The sequence below is a fragment of the Suncus etruscus genome, chromosome 10 (genome assembly GCF_024139225.1).
Source record: "Suncus etruscus isolate mSunEtr1 chromosome 10, mSunEtr1.pri.cur, whole genome shotgun sequence".
Taxonomy (NCBI): domain Eukaryota; kingdom Metazoa; phylum Chordata; class Mammalia; order Eulipotyphla; family Soricidae; genus Suncus; species Suncus etruscus.
The window spans coordinates 92,912,022-92,939,585 of NC_064857.1; the positions used below are offsets into that span (position 1 = coordinate 92,912,022).

Here is a 27,564-nt window from a genome sequence, read left to right on the forward strand (position 1 = left end):
ATGGAATCTATTATGCTGAGTGAAATAAGTCAGAGGGAGAGAGATAGACTCAGAATAGTCTCACGCATCTATGGGTTTTGAGAAAAATGAAAGACATCTTTGCAATAAACCTCAGAGGCAAAGAGAAGAGGGCTGGAACTTCCAGCTCACTTCATGAAGCTCACCACAAAGAGTGATGTGTGCAGTTAGAGAAATAACTACACTGAGAGCTATCATAACCATGTGAATGAATGAGGGAACTGGAAAGCCTATCTAGACTAAAGGTGGGAGTGGGGTGGATGGAAGGAGATTTGGGACATTGGTGGTGGGAATGTTGCACTGGTGAAGTGGGGGTATTCTTTACATGACTGAAACATAATCACAATCATGTTGTAATCAAGGTGCTTAAATAAAGATATTATTAAAAAAATAAAAAAAAGAACTGAATCATTTCCCACGTAAAAAAAAAAAAAGGATCCTTGCACTTTTATGTTCAATCAAATGCTGCTGTGAATCATTTCACACTTGCAGAGATACTCAGTGCCCATTATAGTGTGAACTAGATAGGAATGGTTTTAGTATCAATGAATAAAAGTATATTTTAAAGTTCTGTTGGTTTTCAGTATGGAATCTTCAGAAGGGGTGAAGGAAATCATGTCACTCCCTAAGGTAACTGAAAAGGGATACTGAAAAAAACCTTGAAATTTCCGATCATTTCTTAAGTTACCACTTTTAAAGAGTTACTAACAGTTTCAACAATGGCTATTGGTGCATCATATTTCTAGTGAAGGGTCAGCATAATATTAACTTTACTCTTTACATTCACCTCCCACTCATCCTTTTCTGGACTAGTGATTCTCAGCATGAGAATGTAACCAGAATAATTTAAGGGGCTCTTGGTTCTTCCCATTCTTAGAAGTTAGGATTCAGAAAATCTAAAAACATCTTAAAATTTGCTCATTTAATAATTTTAAATGTGACCAGACATCTTTCTAGGCACTTTGACAGGTGCTAATGGCATAAAGGCAACCTATGTATAGTGTTCTTTGTAATCCCAGAGTTACAGAATGGTGTTGATTACTCAATGTATAGATGTTTATATGGGCAGGCTGGAAGAAATTTAAAAAAAATAAAAAAAAAAAAGGAATTTGAGGAAGGAAATAAAATTTAAGGGGGATTGAAAAAGCAAGTCAAAATAGCAGTAGGAAATATTAGTAGTAGGGAGTGGGGAATCTCTACATGATCTGAAGCATCATGGATGTTAAGTCACTTAATTTCTTTCAGACTCCATAAAGAGGAGGCCACATAAAGATAGAAATGATGGGATGGCACATCAGGCACAGGTGAGGTGTTTTTTTAATTATATATGCCTTGAGTAATATGTTACATGAAAATCTGTAATGTTCAACTGTGGCCCCATAATCAGATCAACTGCTGCATTTTTAAGAAGTTTACTTTCAGGGGCCCAAGTGATAGCATAGCGGTAGGGTATTTGCCTTGCACATGGCCAACACAGGATGGACAGGTTTGATTTCCGTCATCCCAAATGGTCTCCTGAGCTTGCCAGGGGCGATTTCTGAGCATAAAGCCAGGAGTAAACCCTGAGCACCACTGGGTGTGAGCAAAAAAAAAAGAAGTTTACCTTCACAAGTCATCATTGGACCAGGTTCAAATCCCTCCTCACAGGTGCATTCAAAGCCTCCAATCACATTCTTGCAAGTTCCATTTCCACAAGGGTTACCAACAGAACATTCATCAGTATCTGCAAGTGATCAAGGAGAACATATTCAAAACATGATGACTGGAAGAAAAGTAAGCTTCGATCCAGACTATACCTTTCATCATATCAGAGTACTTTGATCAATAATGTCTTATTCTATTTTCACTGTCCTTTGAGGGAGAGGACATAGTATTATGGTCACAGGATTCTAGCTGTAAAATTCACTAAGTGGCCATGACAGTAGCTGGGTTTCTAGCTGCCCTGGTAGTGTTCTTGAACATGAGTTTCTCCAGCCTTTCACAATTAAGGAGAAGTAAATGTTCTACTGGGAATAGGTGTCCAAAGGGTTAAAACAAGGTTCTCCTCACAAGTCAAAAGAATTTGCCTGGAGCCGGGTAGGTGGCGCTGGAGGTAAGGTGTCTGCCTTGCAAGCGCTAGCCAAGGAAGGACCGCGGTGCGTCCCATATGGTCCCCCCAAGCCAGGGGCGATTTCTGAGCACATAGTCAGGAGTAACCCCTGAGCGTCAAACGGGTGTGGCCCAAAAACCAAAAAAAAAAAAAAAAAAAAAAAAAAAAGAATTTGCCTGTTTAGAGTTAGAAATAAATCTTCAAAAAAAAGAAAGAAAGAAAAGAAAAAGAAATACATCTTCAGTTTGGCTTTATATTACATCATTCTCTAAGAAGCCTTAAACATGATGGATTTTTGCCAGATATAAAATCGAAGACTAAACTTCCATAAAACAAGAGACCAGAGGTTAAGCAAAATTAAAACACTGGATAAAATCAGGATTCAAGTCGATTTTGTTGATTCCATTGAAACCATATGGTTTATATTAAAAAAAGAAAGACCAGAAAGAAATATATTTAGGGTACAATCTCTCTAAACAACCCTGGAGAGAGAATAAGTTTTACCAAGGATATCTAGAGTATATGAATATATGTAGAAATAAATATACTTCCTAACACATCTACCTAGATATTGACTATCTTATTTTGTCATATTATGGGGAGAAATTGAAGATTATAGGATACTTCAGAAAGATCCTAGTTGATGAGGATCATTTTTCATATACGTGGTAGAACTAACTGCAAGTTCCAAAGTGTTCTGGACAACCTCATATTTGCTCTGCTAATACACTGATTTTTAGGGCTTAAAAATAATTGGAAATAGTTTAGTTCATCTGAAAAAATATTATATTTTAAGGCCTAGGAAGGCTAAAGAACTTGCTTAACCTCCCACAATCATAGCAGTGGTTCTCAAGCTCCAATTTCTTATTAGAAAAGAACATCTGTACACTGAAAAATTATTAGCATTTTGGGTTATTTAGGAAAACAAATAAAAGCAAGATAAAAATTCACATATTTTACATATTGGGAAAATAAGATTATGACCATAATATATTTTTAAAAAGTTTACAGGGATACTGATCATGCTTTTCTTTCTACCATCTCTTCAAACATGCCCTATCTTTTTCCATTAGACTACAAGGTGTTTCTTCAAAGAGAGACAGCATATTAGTTTGGGTCTCAGCTATTGACAGAGCCTGCAAAGAGCCTGGAGCATGGTAGAGACTAAACTAGTATTGTGACTAAATGGATGACTGGTAAAATTTATTTCTGTCTCATATGGGTACTTAACTTTTCTAGTAAGAATGAACTATAGTGTAATTTCTAACATATTAACTAACCCAAACTGGAGAAACAAACTATTTTACTCACCCACACATTCATTCCCTTCCAAAATGTAGCCAAAGGGACACTCGCATCTATAGGAACCATCCGTATTGATGCACTGCCCATGTTTACAGACATCTGGCTCTTTACACTCGTCCATGTCTGCAGCAAAGGAGAAAGACCAAGAAAAAAAGAGGCACTTTTTAAAATTTTAAGTGTGCCAGGATCAAAAGTCTAGTCAACAAAACTTTGGTTATCACAAGAATACATATCACAAGACTACAAGTAATAGAGACTTAAAGGGGAAGATACACGCATACAAGTTGAGATTAATTTTTTAAGATAGATGTGGAGAAATAAGAACAGAACAGTTGAAAAAAGAGCAGAACAATTTTTAACGAAAATATTAAAGAAAACATAATCCTTTCCAGGCCACTTACCCACTGCCGAGTCATCAGGTCCCACAATAATTCCACTTCCATAGGGACATATATTTCGGAAGGCTTCTGCATTGGAAATACATACTCATGAATGGAGAGACCAATGGGAGTTAGCTCTAGGCTCCACTCAAGCGTGAAGCAGTGGCCAAATTGCCACATACTAAACATACGGGCAAGCAAGGAATGAGATGAGCCCAGAAACTGGAGAATGTTCACACAGTTCTCAGAGCTATTATGTTGCTTGCTAGTTGGGGAACTCTGGTTTATAATATAGTTTGGAAGGAAATAATTACTTTGGTTCTGAGTTAAAGTAGTGGATATGAACATTTTAGTCAGATCTGAAACTCAAATGGATTATCTTATTTTGTCTAAGGTGACTTGTATGGCAATCTGTCCTTTGGCCCATAGAAAAATGTACATTACAGACATACCATCAGGTTCGGTGGGGCACAGTTCACAGGGATCACCCCAACCTTCTCCCTTCAAGGCACAGCAGCATTCTTGCTTGGAGTGATTTCTAGATTTGGGTGCTGAGCATTTTCCTCCTTCAAACTTTGAGTAACAATAGCTTACTCGCAAATCTGCAACATTAATTCAAGAGACCCTTCAGATGTGTCCTCTGCAAAGTCATTCTTGTGTAGTATTGAGTGAGAAAGAATCCACATGTTAAATATTTTCTCTTGTCATTACTATCGTAATACTCCTTAAAGGATTAGAATAGTAACTGGGCTGAGTTCTCTCAAGTCAAACATAGCTTTTGTAGCCACACATATATTTATTTGATATTTATAATTTCTTGGTGACTCCAATATGGAAGGTGAAATTTAGTTCCCATCAACTTCTCCAACCTTGCCTGACATAATCTTGGAAACTGACTTTTCCAGTTCTTACAGAAAAAATTGGGCAACTTTAAAAAGTGAGGGCTCCCTGTGTGTGACACCAGGTGGGGAAAATCCGCGAAAGTACACCGGCCCAGTGGGGCTCAGCTGTGAAAGACTGTGAGTGTGACCTGTCTATGTCTGTCTACTGTCCTCTTGCGTGAAACTCTTGCGAGTGGGGCAAAAAGAGGCTCCAGCGGAGCACGGCCGCTCCGCTTCGCTACGCGGCCGTGCACTCTTTCTAAGGAAAGAACTCCATTGCAACAAGAAGGAAAAATCACACTAAGAACGGCGCTATATCACAGAAGCAAACATTTCTCTCTGGACTGTCTTCTCTGTTACATGCTCGGGCCTAAGATTTGACCCAGTGTGAGGCTTCATCCACGGAGGACTCCCCTTCCTTAGAGGCAAGTCAGCCCATCCAGAAAGGGAGGAGCCAGAGGAGTGTGCTGCCTACATCATATAGACAATGAATACCACTACAACACGTAGAAAAACCCACAATACAAATGTGACAATGGGGAAACAGCGCAGGCCAGCATCAGACATAGAGAATGAAGATGACAATTCTGAGGACCAGATAATGACTGAACAACTAATCAACCTCTCAGATAAGGACTTTAGACTAGCAATATGGAAGGTGCTCAACAGACTCCAAGAAACCATGGATCGAGTTGAACAGAACACTAATAAGAACCAAGAAAATATGAAGGCAGAAATGACAAAACTCCAAACTGAAATAACATGTCAACTAACAGGCCTGAAAAACTCAGTAAACGAAGTGAATGACAAAATGGATAAGCTCTGGGACAGGGTATCAGAAGCTGAGAATAGACTTGGTGCTGTGGAAGATGAGATACATAACAATTCCATACAGCAGGAGAGATTGGACAAAAAACTTAAAGCAAATGAGCAGACAATGGAAAAATTAGTCAAAGAATGGGAACAGACGAAAATAGAAGTCTATGATAAGATCAACAGAAACAACTTAAGAATCATTGGAGTCCCAGAGACCCAGGAAGAAAATTTCCAGGAAGAATCAATGGTCAAGAACATCATTAAAGAGAAACTTCCAGAGCTAAAGAATATATGTGATCAAATCCTGCATGCCCGAAGAGTACCAACCAAAAGAGACCCCAGAAAAACCACCCCAAGACACATCCTAGTCACAATGACAAATCCCACAGATAGAGACAGAATTCTGAAAACAGCAAGATCAAAAGGGGAAATCATGTTCAAGCAAGCTTCCCTGAGATTTACAGCAGACCTGTCACCAGAAACGCTCAATGCCAGAAAGCAGTGGTGGGATATTGTGACAAGACTGAATGAAATGAATGCTTCACCCAGAATACTATACCCAGCAAAACTCACTTTCCGGTTTGATGGAAGAATACATGGTTTCACAGACAAAAAACAGCTCAGAAACTTCACAGACACAAAACCAGTCTTAAGAGAAAAACTGAAAGACCTAATCTAAGACAAGACTACCCAAAAGACACACCAAATTTTGAAATAAAGATGGCGTTAAATCCCAGGACAATTCTTTCTCTCAACGTCAATGGACTAAATGCACCAGTTAAGAGACACAGAGTGGCTAAATGGATCAAAAAACTCAATCCAACCTTCTGCTGCCTACAAGAAACGCACCTGAATAGTCAGAACAAACATAGACTCAAAATAAAAGGCTGGAGAAAAGTTATCCAAGCAAACAACACCCATAAAAAAGCTGGAGTGGCCATACTAATATCAGATAATGCAAACTTTATACTCAGGAAGGTTGTAAGGGACAAAGACGGACATTTTATATTAATCAAGGGGTACGTAGAGCAGGAAGAATTCACTCTCCTAAACATATATGCACCGAATGAGGGGCCAGCAAAATATTTAATACAACTGCTGACAAATCTGAAAAATAATATCAACAACAACACAATAATTGTGGGGGACCTAAACACGGCTTTGTCAACACTGGACAGGTCAACCAGACTGAAACCCAACAAGAATATACTAGACCTGAGGAGAGAAATGGAAGAAAGAGGCCTAGTGGATATATATAGGACACTCCATCCCCAGAAACCTGGATACACATTCTTCTCCAATGTACATGGGACATTCTCCAGGATAGACTACATGCTGGCACATAAAACATACCTCCATAAGATCAAGAGGATAGAAATTTTGCAGACTACCTTCGCTGACCACAAGGCTCTGAAATTATTTGTGAACTCCAAAGGGACTCAGAAGAAACACTTTAACACCTGGAAGTTAAACAGCCTCATGCTCAATAACCAGTGGGTCCGAGATGAAATCAAGGAGGAAATAAAAAGGTTCCTGGAAACAAATGACAATAAAGACACAAACTCTCAGAACTTATGGGACACAGCAAAAGCAGTACTGAGAGGAAAATTTATAGCTTTGCAAGCACACATCAGGAAGGAAGAAGGAGCTTACCTGAGTAGCTTAATGACACAGCTAATAGAACTAGAAAATGCTCAACAAAAGGACCCAAGAACAGGAAGACAGAAGGAAATAACAAAGCTGAGAGCAGAAATCAACGAAGTGGAAACTCAAAAAACAATCCGAAAGATCAACGAAAGCAGAAGTTGGTTCTTTGAAAAAATAAACAAGATTGATAGACCACTGGCAAACCTAACAAAGAAAGAGAGAGAGAGAAACTTGATAACTCGTATCAGGAATGAAAAAGGAGAGATCACTACTGATATGACAGAGATTCAAAGGGTAATCAGAAACTACTTTGAAAAACTCTACGCCACTAAAAATGAGAACCTGGAAGAAATGGATAAATTCTTGGACTCTTATAATCTTCCACGGTTGAAGGAAGAGGATGTAGCATATCTAAACACCCCCATCACCATTGATGAAATTAAAACAGTAATCAAATGTCTGCCGAAAAACAAAAGCCCAGGTCCAGATGGATTCACTAATGAATTCTATCAAACTTTCCAAGAGGAACTACTGCCAATCTTGGCAAGACTCTTTCATGAAATTGAACAAACAGAAACACTTCCAAATAGCTTTTATGAAGCCAACATCACCTTGATACCTAAACCAGACAGAGACGCTACCAAAAAAGAAAATTACAGACCAATATCACTGATGAATGCAGATGCAAAGATCCTCAACAAAATCCTGGCAAATAGGATTCAATGCCTCATTAAGAAGATCATCCACTACGATCAAGTAGGTTTCATCCCAGGAATGCAAGGCTGGTTTAACATCCGTAAATCTATCAACATAATACACAACATCAATAACAAGAAAAATAAAAACCACATGATCATATCAATAGATGCAGAGAAAGCATTTGATAAGGTCCAACACCCATTCTTGATCAAAACTCTCAGCAAGATGGGAATGGAGGGAACCTTTCTCAATATAGTGAAGGCCATCTACCACAAGCCAGTGGCAAATATTATCCTCAATGGAGAAAAACTGAAAGCCTTCCCTCTAAATTCTGGCACAAGACAAGGCTGTCCTCTCTCACCACTCCTATTCAACATAGCACTGGAAGTACTTGCTATAGCGATTAGGCAAGAAAAGGATATCAAGGGAATCCAGATAGGAAAGGAAGAAGTCAAGCTCTCACTGTTTGCAGATGACATGATACTCTACTTAGAAAACCCTAAAGACTCTATCAAAAAGCTTCTAGAAACAATAGACTCATATAGCAAGGTGGCAGGCTACAAAATTAACACACAAAAATCAATGGCCTTTCTATACACCAACAGTAATAAAGAAGAAATGGACATTAAGAAAACAACCCCATTCACAATAGTACCACACAAACTCAAATATCTTGGAATCAACTTGACTAAATATGTGAAGGACCTATACAAAGAAAACTATAAAACTCTGCTCCAAGAAATAAGAGAGGACACACGGAAATGGAAACACATACCCTGCTCATGGATTGGCAGGATTAACATCATCAAAATGTCAATACTCCCCAAGGCATTATACAGATTTAATGCCATCCCTCTAAAGATACCCATGACATTCTTCAAAGAAGTGGATCAGACACTTTTGAAATTCATTTGGAACAATAAACACCCTCGAATAGCTAAAGCAATCATTGGGAAAAAGAATATGGGAGGAATTACTTTTCCCAACTTTAAACTGTACTACAAAGCAACAGTTATCAAAACAGCATGGTATTGGAATAAGGATAGGTCCTCAGATCAGTGGAATAGGCTTGAATACTCAGAAAATGTTCCCCAGAGATACAACCATCTAATTTTTGATAAAGGAGCAGGAAATCCTAAATGGAGCAGGGAAAGCCTCTTCAACAAGTGGTGTTGGCACAATTGGATAGCCACTTGCAAAAAATTAAACTTAGACCCCCAGCTAACATCATGTACAAAGGTAAAATCCAAATGGATTAAAGACCTCGATATCAGCCCCAAAACCATAAGATATATAGAACAGCACATAGGCAAAACACTCCAGGACATTACAGGCATCTTCAAGGAGGAAACTGCACTCTCCAAGCAAGTGAAAGCAGAGATTAACAGATGGGAATATATTAAGCTGAGAAGCTTCTGCACCTCAAAGGAAATAGTGCCCAGGATACAAGAGCCACCCACTGAGTGGGAGAAACTATTCACCCAATACCCATCAGATAAGGGGCTAATCTCCAAAATATACAAGGCACTGACAGAACTTTACAAGAAAAAAACATCTAACCCCATCAAAAAATGGGGAGAAGAAATGAACAGACACTTTGACAAAGAAGAAATACGCATGGCCAAAAGACACATGAAAAAATGTTCCACATCACTAATCATCAGGGAGATGCAAATCAAAACAATGATGAGATACCACCTCACACCCCAGAGAATGGCACACATCACAAAGAATGAGAATAAACAGTGTTGGCGGGGATGTGGAGAGAAAGGAACTCTTATCCACTGCTGGTGGGAATGCTGTCTAGTTCAACCTTTATGGAAAGCGATATGGAGATTCCTCCAAAAACTGGAAATCGAGCTCCCATACGATCCAGCTATACCACTCCTAGGAATATACCCTAGGAACACAAAAATACAATACAAAAACCCCTTCCTTACACCTATATTCATTGCAGCTCTATTTACCATAGCAAGACTCTGGAAACAACCAAGATGCCCTTCAACAGATGAATGGCTAAAGAAACTGTGGTACATATACACAATGGAATATTATGCAGCTGTCAGGAGAGATGAAGTCATGAAATTTTCCTATACATGGATGTACATGGAATCTATTATGCTGAGTGAAATAAGTCAGAGAGAGAGAGAAAAACGCAGAATGGTCTCACTCATCTATGGGTTTTAAGAAAAATGAAAGACACCCTTGTAATAATAATTTTCAGACACAAAAGAGAAAAGAGCTGGAAGTTCCAGCTCACCTCAGGAAGCTCACCACAAAGAGTGATGAGTTTAGTTAGAGAAATAACTACATTTTGAACTGTCCTAATATTGAGAATGTATGAGGGAAATGTAGAGCCTGTTTAGGGTACAGGCGGGGGTTGGGTGGGGAGGAGGGTGATTTGGGACTTGGGTGATGGGAATGTTGCACTGGTGATGGGTGGTGTTCCTTTTATGACTGAAACCCAAACACAATCATGTATGTAATCAAGGTGTTTAAATAAAAAAAAAAAATTAAAAAAAAAAAAAAAAAAAAAAAAACAATAAAATAAAACTAAAAAAAAAAAAAAAAAAAAAAAAAGTGAGCTCATGGGGCCGGGCGGTGGCGCTGGAGGTAAGGTGCCTGCCTTGCCTGCGCTAGCCGCGGTTCGATCCCCCGGCGTCCCATATGGTCCCCCAAGAAGCCAGGAGCAACTTCTGAGCGCATAGCCAGGAGTAACCCCTGAGCGTCACAGGGTGTGGCCCAAAAACCAAAAAAAAAAAAAAAAAAAAAAAAAAAGTGAGCTCATTCAAGAGCCTAAAGTGCGTTTTCTTCTTCATTTCCAAAACCATGCAGCCCTGACTCCAGTTACACAGAAGCTACATCTGCAGATTTTAAGGAAATGCTCTCGTATTCTTCTTGCATAACTCCTCTTTCTATGAATGGAAGAACTACTCTATTTTGTTACCATTTTTCAGTTCAAGATAGCTTGCTTACTATGATAATTGCCCAGGTACTTCTATTAAGCCAATTTACCAACATTACTATTCAAGGATATAGTCTAAGCAGAATTGAATTGTCAAAAATTATTTAAAAAATCTATCTCATAAATCCACCATCAATCATATTTTCCCCACAAAGTTCAATTCAGTTGGCTTCCTTAGTGAACTTGTTTAACAGCTTTTCAGTGGTAGGAGCTATTCCAGATAATTTATTTCCTTAATCTCTAGCCCTCTTTCACATTTGTTATAGCTAAGATCTAACAGGTACCTTCAAAGAACTACTTTTCTAAAGGTCAAGAGTAATAAAACAGTTTTTGCTCTGAAGTATGTCAGCCATCAAATGCTTGATGTGTTTAGAATAAGATAGAGTGTTTTGGGTCAACATCTTTTGATTTGCTCTACCTTCAAGTTAACTGTCACAAAATGAACACACTATTTCATATAATGTGAGAATGAACATAATGTTTTAGAATTGTCAGTCGTATTTTACTAATATGTCTATGACTTCTTAAGTCATAATTTAGTGGATACTCACAATATAGCTCAATGAAGATAGTAAACTTTAATGATCAGATCAGGGATAGATCTCAAAGGATTGTCTCTTTGATTCTCAGCATTATAAACTCCTCTAGCCCTCAGCATGCCAAGTACAGCTTTGGTAGCCCCCAAGTACTTGTAGTACTAGACTGTCAGACCTTGATAGACTACTAAACACTAGATTGCCCAGCACCAATGGCTGAAAAAAAACAAAGCCCATTTAAAGAAAGGCTGGGGACCAGGGGCCAAGTGGTCTCAGGTGCATTGGTGAAGAAAAAATAAGGACAGAACTAAAATATCCAAGCCCAAGTCAATGACAATAGAATCAAGAGACCTAAACTTTAATAATCTAAACTTAGATGGGCTTGTCATGCTGGCAGACTAGGAGTCAAAAAGGGGTGTTGTAGGATGTAATCTGGATTCATTGATGGAGGGAGGTTGACACTGGTGGTGGCCCTGACTCACTGTATATTTCAAATTCAACTATGGAGGTCTTTGTAGAGCACAATGGTTTCAATAAAATAAAATTAAAAAAAAATTCTCTCTTTTGTCTCCCAACTGGTAATATTTCATTAAACCCGTATCTTACATGTTCTAATACTGTTTCTATTAAAGTTGCTAACCCTGTTATTATATAAATAACCTGTTCTATATCTCAGAACTGTCTTTCCAATAACACCCCACAACCCTATCTTTGGGGAAAAACCCTACACTTTATACAAAAAAAGATTAATTCCAAAAATTATAGTGAACCTAAGTGGTAAATTCCCTTTATTTAGTTTATTAGAGTGATTCACTTTATCTTTGGCTGTCAGAATCCAGTGTCTGTTCACCTGAGTCCTAACACATTTATTTCTTTAAAAAATATTATTTATGATTCTGTGAAATTTTTTCATTTCATATGTAATGGAAGTCTGACTGGTAATTAATCATCTTATTTTTAAAAATCCTAGCTCTTAATTTTCGGCACCAGTAAAATCTGTACTCTGTGGGAGATTTACATTTAATTTACATCTCTCAAACTGATTTATTAATCAAAATTTCCTTGCATGGCAAATAAAGCTGGGCTCAGTCACTTTTACTAGGCTTTGCTAGAAAGTCTATTTACCAGTCCATCTGCAAGTTCTTAATGATCTACAAATTTTCCTTAGAACCAAAAATGTCAGTTTCTCTGCTTGCATTCCTCAATTCTGGCTCTGCCTTTTGGAGCAAAGCATGTGGCACTGCTGCTCACAGCTGGGTTGATTCTTCCTGCAGTGTAAGCTTGCTCTTTTGAAAGGCTGTGTAAATTGAATTAATAGCCTCTGAGTTTCCTCTGGTTGCCACATTGGCAGATTCACACCTGGTTTCTCATCACTTGTTTTTCCAAAGTCAAGCCAAGTTAAAAGCACATAAAAACAAGGAGGTTGGAATTTATCTGGTAACTTTGGACCATACAAACAGAATTTCTGTTTGAATCAGCACTACTCTATTCATGGCTCCCAATGCATTGTGGGCTTCTCACAAAGACAAATCAACAGAGACTTGTCTACTCTTTACCATTACATGTTTAAATAACAGGCAACAAGATAAGCATAGAAAAGTGAAAAAAAAGCTAATTAGTGGAATAATAATTATCTGTGAAGGACTCAGAAACTAACAAAGCTTTGCCAAATATTTCTGTAGGACTGGTTGTATAGTTACTGTTAAAAATAAGATGACTGGGGGGCTGGAGAGATAGCACAGTGGTGTTTGCCTTGAAAGCAGTCAATCCAGAACCTAAGGTGGTTGGTTCAAATCCAGGCATCCCACATGGTCCCCAGTGCCTGCCAGGAGCTATTTCTGAGCAGATAGCCAGGAGTAACCCCTGAGCACTGCCGGCTGTGGCCCAAAAACCAAAAAAAAAATAAGACGACTGAGCTTGCAAAGATTAAATGACTTGTCATAAGCTAAAAGTGGCAGGGCTGAACACATTTTTTTTGCATCTGAAATGATATTCATTGCCTTGTATTTGGTAATATGGAACAAAGCAAGAAAATAAATAATCAAAAGAATAAAGAAAGAAATATGAACAATAAAACTATAACCACAGCCCCAACAATAAAACACAACCCTTAGGCTTTCAGCAAAGAAATATTTATGTCGGTGTGTGTGTGTGTGTGTGTGTGTGTGTGTGTGTGTGTGTTGTGATAAATTTACTAATGTAATTTGTATAAGCAAGTAGACAAATGCAGTTCAGTAAAATCTTAATTGACTTTATAGTACATAAAACATAGCATTATGCTTAAGTTCAGACTCCCTTTTCACTTTTTTTTTTCACAAGTAGGATTTTTGAAAAGGTACTTATGACAAAAGCAAGAATCCTGGTCAATTTATTTATTTTTCTCAGTTTCTTTTTTAAAATTTGTGATTTAAGGGATATGTCTATATCTTAGTTGTGTATGAATGATCAGCATTTTTATTTTTAAATAATTGTGTTTTGGTCCAGATTCACTTAGATTGTCTTTTCAGAGGCTAGACTGACTCTCCCTCTAGGGTCAACCTCATTTTAATTTTTTTAGAAGTTCAAAATTTTCTCATTTTTGAAGAATAACTACCAAACCAATATTGTGACTATGCAACAGAGCTTTGTTGGTATCTGAGTCAGTCCTTTATATACTCTTGTGCTTGTTATTCTACTGATTAACTTTTTAATCAATGACATGCTTTGCATAATCAGTTTCTCAGGATTTGTAGCTCCCTATTCCCCAATGACTGACTTAGTGGCATCTGTGTTCTTTTATTTATTCCTTATCTTTTAGCAAGGTATTGACTATTTTTTGACTGGATAAATCATTATTTCCTTTTTCATCTTGCATGACTAGAGCACTGGGAGAATTCTGCTTTAATGAATTATATTAATTAAAATCTACCTTCTGTTTAGAATTTTTTATGGAGATTCTGTGGCTAACTGCTATTAATAATGGTTTCTCATGATCATAATCCCAACATCAAACTAGCACTGGAATACCTCCTCTCTCTTCCAAGGATCCCCAACATCTCTTCTTCCCACCCATCCTTCAACTCAATTACATGGATCAGTTGCTTTGGACCTTTGTTGGCACCTTGCTTTGCATTTGTAAGTCCAACATATAAGAGAGATCGTCTGTGTTCTTAGGAGGAGCAATAGGCTGGGGTGCCAGGACAATTGTACAAGACACCCTAACTTGATGGATGAGTTCTTAAAGCTTAAAAGTAAAAATGAACTCTCTGACATATGCTAATCATTAGTCTTCTGGATGAATGAAAACTCTCCATCTTCTCTTTCACAAAGAATCAAAGCTTTGCCATGTTTAAAACACAAAACCACCAAAGTAAACACAAAATAATGAAAGTCTACAGTTTCCTAAGGCACTTACCTTGGCACCTCCTTCCCGTAGAGGACAAAGAGAAGCCATCTGGACATAGACATGTAAAGCTGCCTTCAGTGTTACTACAAGTTCCCAAGGCACAAATTTCTGGCTCTTCAACACACTCATCAATATCTAAAAGGATCATGAACATCAAAGTCAGAATGCAATGTAGACACCATCAGGTATTAAGTGCAACATGTAGAGGTACAAAAGGCAATTGAGTTGCAAAATTCTTGCCTTGTTAAAGATGTTTCGAACCTGCAGTATCTTCAAAGGAGCATAATCAGAAATAAAGTTTACCCAGATTGCAATGCTGGTCTAATAAGAAAAATTGGAGCAATTTTTATCATCCTGAACCTAGTAGAGAAGCATGAAACATTCTAATACCCGAAGACTATGAATTTTATAAGGATACTGATAGTTGTGAAAGTAATTTTATGGAGTACACACTAAAGTTATCATCACAGTTATGGATAACTCCTATGTGCAGGAATATTTTTGAAGAGACATAGTATAATCTGGAAGAGGTTATAGACTATTACTTCATCACTCAGATAACAGGCCTTTTAGAATTATTACATCCTTCCCTTAGCATATGGAAACATAATAACTACCAATAGTATGATTAAACTAATGGAAGTCTATGATGACTTTTGAAATGCTTAGGTTTATGAATATTATCTATAGTATGCCCAATAACCTGGCCTTATTATTTATTGCTCTTATAAAAAGTTAACCTCTTTTTGGGGTTAGTCAATAAATAACATAACGGGCCTGGAGAGATAGCACAGCGGCATTTGCCTTGCAAGCAGCCAATCCAGGACCAAAGGTGGTTGGTTCGAATCCCGGTGTCCCATATGGTCCCCCGTGCCTGCCAGGAGCTATTTCTGAGCAGACAGCCAGGAGTAACCCCTGAGCACCGCCGGGTGTCGCCCAAAACCCAAAATAAATAAATAAATAAATAAATAAATAAATAAATAAATAAATAACATAACGACCCTGCTTATGAGAAAATATGGTTTCCCTTTTCAACAGATGTACCTATTTTAATCTCCTAACTTACAATAGAAAATCTGTAATAAAAATTAATTTTGGTTCTGAGTTCTTAAATTTGTATAGAATATCTTATTTTTTTTAAGCAAAACCATAATATCTCTAGATATTGAGTTCCATAATAACAGACTGACCTTGGGGCAAAATCATGTCCCCAATCCAAAATATATTTGCATTATCTATCTATATCTCATTGATGTTGATAGAAAGCTAAGGAGGGAGCAGAGAGATATCTTGGAGGTAAGGCGTTTGCCTTGCATACAGAAGGATGGTGGTTTGAATTCCGGCATCCCATATCGTCCCCTGAGCTTGCCAGGAGCGATTTCTGAGCACTGCCTGGTGTGACCAAAAAAAAGAAAGAAAGCTAAGGGGAATATAGAAATTTATTTCGTTATGATGACTTAGTATTATAAATATTAAACTAACCACCTAACCACTAGAAGCTTTAAATAGAGTCCTAAGAGTTTACTAGATATAGAATTGTCTCATTTGAAAATAGTGAGGATTTAATTTCTTCTTTTCATATCTGGATATCCTAAATATCTTTCTTCTTGCCTAGTTGCTATGGCAAGTACTTCTAATACTATATTGAATAGAAGTGGTGAGAGTGGAAAATACTGTCTTGTGCTTAATCTTAAGAAAAGACTTTTTGTTTTGTTTTGTTTTTGGGTCACACCTGGCAGCACTCAGGGGTCACTCCTGACTCTACACTCAGAAATCACTCCTGATAGGCTCGGGGACCATATGGGATGCCGGGATTCGAACCACCATCCTTCTGCATGCAAGGCAAATGCCCTACCTCCATGCTATCTTTCTGGCCCTGGGGGAAAGATTTTTTGTTGTTTGTTTTTGGGCCACACCTGATGATGCTCAGGGGTTACTCTTGGCTATGCACTCAGAAATCACTCCTGGCTCGGGAAGCCATAAAGGACACTGGGGATAAAAACCAAGTCCATCCTGGGTTAGCCACGTGCAAGGCAAATGTCCTACTGTTGTGCTATCACTCTGGCCTCCTTAGAGAAAGAGTTTTAGATTTTTCTCATTGAGTATAATGTCTACTGCAGGCTTATGGTAAGTAACTTTGGCAATGTTGAGAAAACTTTTATTTTACTGAGTGTTTTTATCATGAATAAGAATATCATGGATATTTTTGAATGATTTTTTCTTATCTATTGTATGGTCATATATATGGATTTTAATTTCTTGTATTGAAATGGTGTATTACATTATTTGAATTGCATATGTTAAACCATCCTTATATCCCAGGAATGAATCCTACTTGATCATGGTCTATGGTTTTTTTGGATGAGTAATGTTGGTTTCTAATTGATAGTATTTTAAGGTTTTTTACATCTATGTTTATCAGCCTTATTTCTCCTTTTTTCTATTGTGTCTGCTTTTGTTATCAGGGTAATGTTTGCTACATAGAAACTTTTGGGGAGTTAAATTAACCTCTTGGTGCTGACTTTCTAAGATTGGGGACAAAGACTGTAAAAAGGGAACATTTATTGACTATTTAGAAAGATGCTCTTATTTCTAAACATCTCATTTTGTTCCCGTTAGGTAAATTTTATACTAATTGTAGAGTGAATAAAGCCAATTTTAAATAAAATGAAAAAAAAATAAGGCAACAATTTACATGCATGCCAAATACTTATTAAATGAAAATTTCTACTTAGAATATTATCACTTTCTTTGCTGTGTTTCAATATTATATAATAACCTTTCTTAGTAATATTGAAGATAGAAATTTTTATGGATTATGGTAAATGTGATGTGTTTAAACTAGATGATTCCTGAAAAATATATCAAACTAATCAATTTGTCAAATTATGGTGGTCGAAGTCTCCCATTTAATGCAACAACATGCATTAAGGAATGCAATGTAACATTTGCTTACAATTTATGTGTAACACTCTCACCCCTTTGTAGGTCAAAACAATAAAAATTATTATGGGGGGCCTGGAGAGATAGCACAGTGGTGTTTGCCTTGCAAGCAGCCGATCCAGGACCAAAGGTGGTTGGTTCGAATCCCGGTGTCCCATATGGTCCCCCGTGCCTGCCAGGAGCTATTTCTAGCAGACAGCCAGGAGTAATCCCTGAGCACCACCGGGTGTGACCCAAAAACCAAAAAAAAAAAAAAATTATTATGGAAATAGACAAATTATTTAGATACATTTCAATAAGAACTTTTAACAGGAATCAGGAAGATATTTTAACTGCAACATTAGAATTTAAGAATATGAATACAGGGGACCGGAGAGGTAGCATGGAGGTAAGGCATTTCCGGCATCCCATTTGGTCCGCCATGTCTGCCAGGAGCAATTTCTGAGCATGGAGCCAGGAATAACCCTGAGCACTGCCGGGTATAACCCAAAAACCACAAAAAAAATATGAATACAGAATTTTTGCAAGCTGCATAAACGTACATGTGAAAAAGGGTGAGGTTCTTACAAACATCTTTATGAAAATAGAAAAAGAGACTCGTTAGAGACTGACATGTGAATTAGAAATTCCTATGTCACCATATATAAGTATGAGGCCATCATAAATTTTACCTGGATTAGTGTTTGATAAAGTTTTCCAGAGTGAAGACACCATCACACCTTTTCAAAAGCTTTGACTTAAATGGCTTTGATGCAATTACAAATACTACTAATTTCTAAACATAATTTTCCCCCCTACCTTCACACTTGTCATTCTGTAGACTGTATCCAGGTGGACAAATGCATCTGTAAGATCCATCCAAATTTTGACAGGTACCTGGCGCACACTTTCCAGGATCCAGAGCACATTCATTTACATCTGCAGAGAAGTAGAGATAAAAAGGATAGGTCTTCACCAGCATGGTTTTCATCAAGAAATTAAAATTCAAGGAAACTAGAATTAAAATAAATGAATTCCATAACACGGAAGTCCACAAAAACTACTTTGAAAAATTAATGGTTCAAAAAAATAAGATGCATCAGCTGTTGGAAGGGTAGATTATGACAACCACATACATTTGACTACCACAAATTAAGAAAATTTAGAAAAGTGGGGAAAAAATTTGGGCAGATATTTCTAAGATAATTTGATGTTTCTATAAAGATATTTTGAAGAAAAAAAAACAAAAAAAAAGTATTTTATAGAAAATTTGATTGCTAACTGTAGTGGTTTAACTGTTCTCTGTTAGACATCTTTGAAAGAAAGAGAAGTAAGATATATACACATATATAAGTATAAAAATAACAGTATGACATATTGTCTACTATAAAATATTTTATGTATTTAAATATATGTATATATATATATATGTGTGTGTAGAGACATATATAGCCTCAGGAGTCTACAGGCAGGTACCTGGCAGGTTCAATTCTACTTCGATAAAATTTCCCTCCAGGTTTGCAGAAGGAGGTATTGCAGAGGAAGATATTATGGTTCTTGGGGTAGTCTCTGAGAATATGCTTTGGAGGTATGTCTGAGATTGCACTCACCCACACAGGTCCTGCCATCTGGAGCCACTTCATAGCCTTCATTGCACTGACATTGAAAGGACCCCACTGTATTGATGCACTGGCCATTTCTGCAAAGGTTTCCATTTCCGGTGGCACATTCGTCAACATCTGTCAAAAGAAAAAAATTCTTTGATAGAGTCTACAGAAAATGTCCTACTCTCAACAATGGTCAAAAACCTTCAAAAGGAAAAATGCTTATTCTGAATTTCAGCAGCCTTTTCTGGCTAGGCAAATTTCAGTAAAGATCCAGTTTGTAAGGACAGATCTGTCTTTAAACACCACTTCAAACCTCTTAAAACAATACAATTTCTTAATTAGATTTATAATTTATGTGAGATTTATATATATAAATTTTATTGTGATCAGGGCTGGTGAAATAGCACAGTAGTAGGGCATTTGCCTTGCATGTGAACGACCCGGAAGGGACCCAGTTTGATTCCTGGCATCCCATATGGTCCCCCAGTCTGCCAGAGGCAATTTCTGAGTGCAGAGCCAGGATTGACCCCTGAGCACCACTCAGGGGTGGCCCAAAAAGTGATCAATCAATAAATAAAGTTTAAAAAATTTCATTGTGATCTTCTTTTAAGTTTATTATATTTAAAGGCTAAAACAGAATACCCAATGCAGCTGCAAGCATTGAGCATTACAATCAGAACATAAAATTAGCCACTAGCATGCTATAAAATTTGATTCATTACTGTTATTATGAATATGTTGGCACAGTTTACAAGAAGAATATATTGGGTTTTTTTGGGGGGTCATTCCCAATTACGTTCAGGGATTATTCTAACCCTGCACTCAGGAATTATTCCTTGCAGGCTTAGTTTTAGCCAATTGCCATATCTAGGATGGCATATATTAAAAATTAAAAAAGAAGATAATAAGCCATTCCACTGGAGATGATATGAGTTATAGGCATATATATATGTGACTTCTTTTTTTTTTTTTTTGGTTTTTGGGCCACACCCTGTGATGCTCAGGGGTTACTCCTGGCTATGCGCTCAGAAGTTGCTCCTGGCTTCTTGGGAGACCATATGGGACACCGGGGGATCGAACCGCGGTCCGTCCTAGGCTAGCGCAGGCAAGGCAGGCACCTTACCTCCAGCGCCACCGCCCGGCCCCATATGTGACTTCTTAAGGTGACTGAGTCAACACATACCTATGCAGTCATTGTTGTGAGATAAGACAAAACCATGATTGCAACGGCAATTGAAGGAGCCAATGGTGTTTCGGCAAGTTCCATTTCCACAGGCATCTCTTTCACACTCATTTATGTCTAGGAGGGAAAAAACATAGAAAGACATGCTTATTGGTGGAAGAAAAGGTCATGTGCTTGCCTGGAGTTCAGAGCATTTGACAGTTCACAAAGTGTAATCTGACGGCTTAGAGCTGGTTGATGCTTGTCTGAGCTCCAGCAGTGGTGGCTTCATATGAGGAACCAGACAGAGGTAAGTTCTAAACTAAATGAATCACTTCCTTGGTTGGCATATGAAAAGAGTCAAGGTAAGTATATAAGAACTAGACAAAAAAATGATTTTATTTTACGTACTTTTAAAATTCTCCACCCATGTCACTTATCTCAAATATTTTCACTCAGAACTGGAAAGTTCTGTGTGCATCTGAGGCTAGATTTGCTGCCATCTTTGACTAAAGTTGGCCTTCAAGATTCTCATTCCAGTTCACCACGTAAGAACAAAATTCACTAAGTTTCTAACTCACCTAACATTTCAGGTACTTTTTTGCCTTTTCCCAGACCATGCCCCAAAGTCCATAACCACTCCCACCTGCCTCCTTTATAATCTAATGCAATATGAAGAAAATAAATATTTGACATTTTTTCATATGCTCTTCCATCATTATCTCTATTTAAGCTGATCTCTTTATCTTTTCTATTTGGCAAAGCTCTTTGGTGTCTTGTGTGTTTTTGAATCTTGGTACAGCAACTGAGCAGCAACATCTTTCTTAGAGAGGAGGTGAGGAGGAAATAAAACATAAAAATGGAAGCCAGGGGATACTGCTGGTTTGGGAGAGTGAGGCAGAATAAGGCGAAGGGTAAAGGATGGATAAGTAGTGAAAAATAATACCTCAGGCTAGCAAGATGCAATGTCTGCAGTTGGTATTTTCTATTCTTTCAAAGTTTAATGATGCTTCTACAATTATCTGGGCTCCTAAGCAGCACTCTAGAGCTGAACCCAAAGTGATCTAATATACGAATCTGTGTTTCAAAACTACATCCAGATGAATCTCTCTGCCAGTGATAAAAAAATACATTTTCCCCCAGACTTGTATTTTAGCTCTTCTGGGTAAATTCTTCCCTAGAAAGTGGTAAGAATCTTACAATTACATGGGAGTAAGTTTCCCAGAGATGAGCTGAACTGGTTACACAAATTAAGTAAGGCTTGCTATCTGCTTTGAAGAATACACAATATTTTATGGACATGTTACTTACTGGATAAGTCTAATTAATCCAAGGAAAGAAGATATATACTTTAAAAATTATTCTATTGATTATTCTTTTTGCAGCTAAGAAAGAGGTTCATATTCATAAAGTTTCCCAAAGATCTAGTGGATATTACTTTAAAGTCGAGAGAGGAAAGAGGTGGAATGAAATTGCTGATTAGATAGGCATTTGAAGTTTAATCTAAACGGGTATCCTGATTCAGTGGGAAACCAAGAAATAGGTTTAAAATCTTGAAGTCTTTTCCCTGGGAAAATAACTTTTTCTTTGAGAATTATAATTATTATAAAAGAACAGTATCTTGGCCATTAACACTAGTACAATTAAAATTTTTATCTTAATGTCTTAATTACTTAGCCAAAAGTTTTCCTGAATTGACAATCAAGTGAACATCAAAGAGTGAATCTTATGTTAAAAATTACAAAGGTAACATAGCAAATAATGTTTTAGAAATAGCAAAAAAAAAATCCTACTTATAAACTTACTATCAATTTTGATGTACATTCAGATAGAAATGAGTTTACAATAGGAATGTAAAGAAAAAAAAGTGAAGTAACAATGACATACTTACCCAAACACATAGTTTTATCATCATTTGTTTTAAAGCCAGTGTGACAAATGCAATAAAAGCTTCCCACTGTATCAATACACTGTCCATGGCTACATATATTGGGTGTTTCTTGACATTCATTGCGATCTATAATACAAAGCATCATAAATGAATGTTTAGAAGACAAAATCAGAATATCTAGGAATGGCAAGATTAATCTGAGCTCTAAACAAAGTCAGTAAAACAGAACTGGGCATTTTACCTATATTTTTCAAAATTATCACGCTTTGTCCTTATTTATTAGCAATTTCAGACTGTTAATGCATTGAAAACTGGCTGCAGTGCTCAAAAGTATTCTGAAAGCTGAGAAAATTGAGAGGTAAAATGTAGCAGAACTGGGGCCGGAGAGATAGCATGGAGGTAAGGCATTTGCCTTTCATGCAGGAGGTCATCCGTTCGAATCCCGGCATCCCATATGGTCCCCCGTGCCTGCCAGGAGCAATTTCTGTGCCTGGGACCAGAAATAACCCCTGAGCACTGCCGGGTGTGACCCAAAAACCACACACACACAAAAAATGGAAAAGTGTCCAACCTGGGATAAAACTCATATTTCAATATCTACCTTAACAATCTCACAGACTATACATGGAATGAATCAAGTGTTTTGTTTAGTCAGGATTTAATGGATCAAATCATGAACTCTTAGGGACTACACCTAGAGAATTATAACAAAATTGAAAGAAAATCCATCAAGAAAACCTTTTCCCCTCGCTTCTGCCAGTCTTTAAGTCTCTAAGTTATATTGATCCTCAAGTGAATATTTGATCTCCTGAAATCGAATTATCTGAAAGTTAGGATTTATGGCATAGATCCATCAATGATATAATTATGGCCTTTTATGTCTTAGATTTAATTTTAAACAGCACTTAAGATTCTGTTTTTAGGGCCAATGCATTTGGAAAAGCACAGTATTGTTCTCATTTTCCTATTGTTACATAGGAGAAAGCACAATAGCTGAATGCCACTTCTGACAAACATATTAAGAAGCATAGTGACAGCCTGGACTCTGGTTCAATGGACCAAAGGCCATACAAAAGAATTTACCTATACAGTATTGGTGAGAGGATATTTAAGGGGGGTTGAAAGGGAAGGCATTGTGGTCCTTAGAAAAAGAAGGTGGTTATACTGTTGATGAATTTAGTGTTAGAATTATGTGCATGAGAAACTACTAATAACAGCAATACGATTGAAAATCATAGAACTTTAACCAATAAATTTAAATTTTATAAATGTCAATATTACAATTATTGTAAAAATGGAGGTTGGTATATACCAGTTTTGGAGCTACTACATAGCACACTATATAAAATACGGGTTATCTTAACACATTATGATTATTCCCATTGGAGAAAATGTGTTTAAAATGGACAGAATGCTTCTTGATACAGGCAGAAGGAATTGACTTCCATTTTAAGCTCTGTAATCAGCTGATTTTAAGCATACTGAAGTATACCAGAGAGTAGGGTGGTGTTTGCTCTAGAGCAAGAAGAAATTAAGAAAATGATCTTAGAAAGAGATCTTCAGTGAGGGTTTTTGTTTCCTTTTTTTTTTGCCTATTCCTGATGATTTTAAAAAAGTGAAACATGGAGTCCGTTGAGATTCTATTGATGAAAGGGAATATTGCAATTTAGATTTTAATTGTGAAGATAATTTTATCTTGAAATGAGAAAATTAGGCTCAAGAATTGGGAGATTATTCTGAGGGTGAGATTTGAAAGTTTACATAATTACCATGATGGAGATTTACACAGTCAGGAGACAGACACGATCACAGGAAATAGTGGGAAGAACGTGTCTCTTGTCATTAAATGACCAAGACTTTCCAGAAGGAACTGTATTTGTTCTAACTCCATAGCTCATCAAATCAGATTGTTATCATATTATTGTCCTGGGCTTAGATACATAATTATTCTTTCAGATCTCTCAGCAACTCTGTTAGTTGCTTTTAGTAATATGTTAGATTTAGTATTTAGTAATATGTTAGTATTATGGTCAGCTGTGATTTGGGATTTGAAAGTCTGTACTATGGACTCATATAAAATTGTAGGATAGAAAGAAAATTTTAATTCTTTTCATCTTAGACACAGAGGGCAAGAATGATTTTACAATATGTCTAAAAATATCACACATAGGATAGCATTTAAATATACTGTAAAACAATTTTAAAATAAGATCTAAATAAATACATATCCAGAATCTTCAATTCTAGAAGCTGGAGAGTTGAATAACTCAATTAATTTTATTTCTTCTGATGGTTTTGATAAATGATAGAATTGAGTTTTGGCTACAAACAAACTCTCTCCTCGAACTTATCACAGCGGAAGGCTCAATGAATATATTCGTACTATAACCCCACAAGAAAATGTGGCAGGCCTTAAGCCCTAGCAGACTCTGGCTGGACATACTGTCTTGATGCATAAATAGCTTTCTCCAATCCTTGCCTTCCTGTGAAATGGTGTGAACTGACAAGTTCTATATAATCAGCAATTCTTTATTTTGATTGGAAGTATTTCACTCCATTTCAAAGTATAAATTAAAAGCAAAATGCAGGGAAAGGGTGCCAATGCCAAGTTTCACTAGGGCATTGTGACTTCTATCAGAGACATCCCACTTTTCCTGTCCTGATTTTTTTAATACATAGATAATAACTGCTCTGTTGACAAAATGCTAAACACTTGCACATGTTCCTTTAAACTCAGCAAAACAAGTTTTGATTCTCAAAGTGAGTTTTTGTTCTGCTATTACAACCTCTTCCCACCAAGGTCTCATAAAACAATGCAAAATACCCTACAGAGAGTAGTGGACTTCCTACCACTTAATCATGGGTGGGCAAAGAAATCCAGGAAAATATGACTGTGTTTTCCTTGTGTTGTTTCATTCACAAACACATGAAAAACCTAGGAAACACCCTGTGAAATGAACCAGAAGCAAAATAGCACATTTTTCCTGATCTCCTTGCTAAATATATGCTGATTTATAATTACTTTCAAAATTAACAACATAAATCATTGCAAGGTATTATCTGACTTCTGATCTGAAGGCATCAGTATTTTAATTTTCGCCAGACAAAAGTGAACAAAATTCTAATCTCAGAATAATTTCTAACTTCACGGTAGGTGATTTACAGCTAAGAAAGGGCTAATCCTAGGTGGCTTGCCTGGTGAGTGATAGTTTATCTGGAAGATACTTAGGAGAGAATTTGATCTTGCTATGTTCTTTTCACATTTCAAGATAAAATTACCTTCACAATTAAAATCTAAATTGCAATTTTTTTTGTTCTTAGGGTATCTGCTTCCATGACCAGGCTTGGGGTATCTGACTGGCAAGGTGGGGGGGATCCCTCTTGTCTAAGGGGGACTATATAAAAGGGAAAAAATTATTTGATTCTGACTCAAATAATGGTGTGGGTACTTACGTGTGCACACACAGATGTTTGAGTGAAAATACCTAAACATGTGAATAGACATTGGCAGAGAGACAAATATGGAATCTATGCATGCGATTTATTTTTAGTGGCATTGGGCCACACCATGTGGTGCTCAAGGCTTACATCTTACTCCTGGATCTGTGCTCAGGGATTCTAGTGGGTGGGGGAGGGGTGGCTGCCAAGGATTGAATTTTTGTCGCCTGTGTGCAAGGCAAGAAGTGCTTTACCTGCAGGAGACTATTGTACTGGCCCCCAGGATTTAATTCTTACTTGGAAAACATCACATCCATAAAGAATAGGGCAGAAAGATACATCTCAACTATTTTCCTTTCTCATATTTTAGTTATTACAACTCAGCTGTCTAAATCTGGACTTAAGAGTGTTTTATTCTAACTGCTTCTAAAGAAATCCCAGATATCTGGATCACAGAGAGAAAAGACTTGTGGGTGGGTGCCTGCATTCACAGGGCTGTACTTACCACTGCACTGTCCAGTGGAGGTGAAGCGGTAGCCAGGCTTGCAGTCACAGCGGAAGCTGCCAGCGGTGTTGATGCATTCAGCATTGCGTTGGCATACCTGGCCGTTCTGGCACTCATCAATATCTATAAGCAGAAGAGAACTGAATGTAAAGCACAGAATTCGGTGTCTACCATATGCAGTTTCTCATATAAAAGTTCATTTGTTTTCTGATGCAGACCAGTTTTATGGAACTGAGGATGAAGCCTGAATACCCCCTTTCCTCAATCTTTTTCATACATGTCAGAACTTGATTTATGACTACAGGTGGACTGTGATGTTGCACATGAAACTTTGGAGCTAGGGCCAGGGTTTGACATAGGCATAAATTGATAGGCTAGGAAGTCTTGAATTTGTTCAAAGTGCAGAGATTTTTTGTTTTTGATTTTGTTTTTGTTTTTTTAGGATTGAATCAGGTTTGCTTCGGTTTGGAAGCTGTAAGCTTTGTAGATCAGAACATCTCATGGCCTTAATGTGCAGGCAAATTCGGGATCTTGTTGACAAGAAGATTTGGGCTTAGTCTGTCTGGGAATTGACCTGAGAAACTACATTTCAATAAGCTTGTAGGTGATGTTGGGGCTTCTGGCTGCCAGAAAGCCCATTGAGCTTAAATTACTGCCACATGGCCATCAATTCAAGGAACTGTCACAGAAAGGCTGACCGTAAAACTACTGAAACCAACCGGCCCTCCTGGATATTGATTATGCCCTAGGGGCTGTTTACTTACATTAAAAAATGACAATGACAACAATGAAAAATATTCTTCAAATTTCTGACATCAAGTGACTGCATAGTCCAGGCTGTCTCAAGGGGAAAAATCTATTCTTCACATTCCTATCCCAGGCAAACAATCTCATTAAAGTCCCATGAAGGACATGCCTGTAATGCACATGGGAGCCCGCCCTAGACTCACAACTGGAGGCTGAGGCAGAAGTTGATTCAGGCAAAGAAGTTCCCACCAGGGGGCAGTAAATACATCAGCCTCTGCTTCTTGGACCTGGGAAAATGTAGGCATGGCTGTCTGTCAGTTGGGGAGAATTTCTGTCCAGTGTAAGGTAGGTGTGCCTCTCTATGCAACAGACCCAAAAGAGTAAGTGGGCCTACCTTGGGGATTACAATGGACCCACCACCAAGCCCTATCTCCCCTTATCACACTTGCCCTGCTCCTAACTAAGGATAGAGAAATACAAAACTTAGTGTTGGAGAAGCCAAATTGTGTCACAGACAAAGACTTCTGTGTCAGATCAGATACCTACTATCTATTTATTTGCACACTTGGGC

At 37.5% G+C, this 27,564-nt stretch overlaps 1 protein-coding gene across 1 annotated transcript in view; it reads right to left on the bottom strand.

Annotated features, from left to right (window-relative positions):
* Positions 1–27,564, bottom strand: part of FBN1 (fibrillin 1) — a 271,458-nt gene that overhangs the window by 19,827 nt on the left and 224,067 nt on the right. The window contains exons 45-54 of the mRNA XM_049782524.1: positions 26,247–26,369; positions 22,304–22,429; positions 20,434–20,550; positions 19,254–19,382; positions 18,463–18,582; positions 14,731–14,856; positions 4,245–4,394; positions 3,814–3,879; positions 3,419–3,535; positions 1,622–1,741 (exon numbers count right to left, since the gene is read on the bottom strand). Coding sequence (XP_049638481.1) covers positions 1,622–1,741; positions 3,419–3,535; positions 3,814–3,879; positions 4,245–4,394; positions 14,731–14,856; positions 18,463–18,582; positions 19,254–19,382; positions 20,434–20,550; positions 22,304–22,429; positions 26,247–26,369 — 1,194 coding nt within the window. The remainder of the gene's footprint in view (positions 1–1,621; positions 1,742–3,418; positions 3,536–3,813; positions 3,880–4,244; positions 4,395–14,730; positions 14,857–18,462; positions 18,583–19,253; positions 19,383–20,433; positions 20,551–22,303; positions 22,430–26,246; positions 26,370–27,564) is intronic.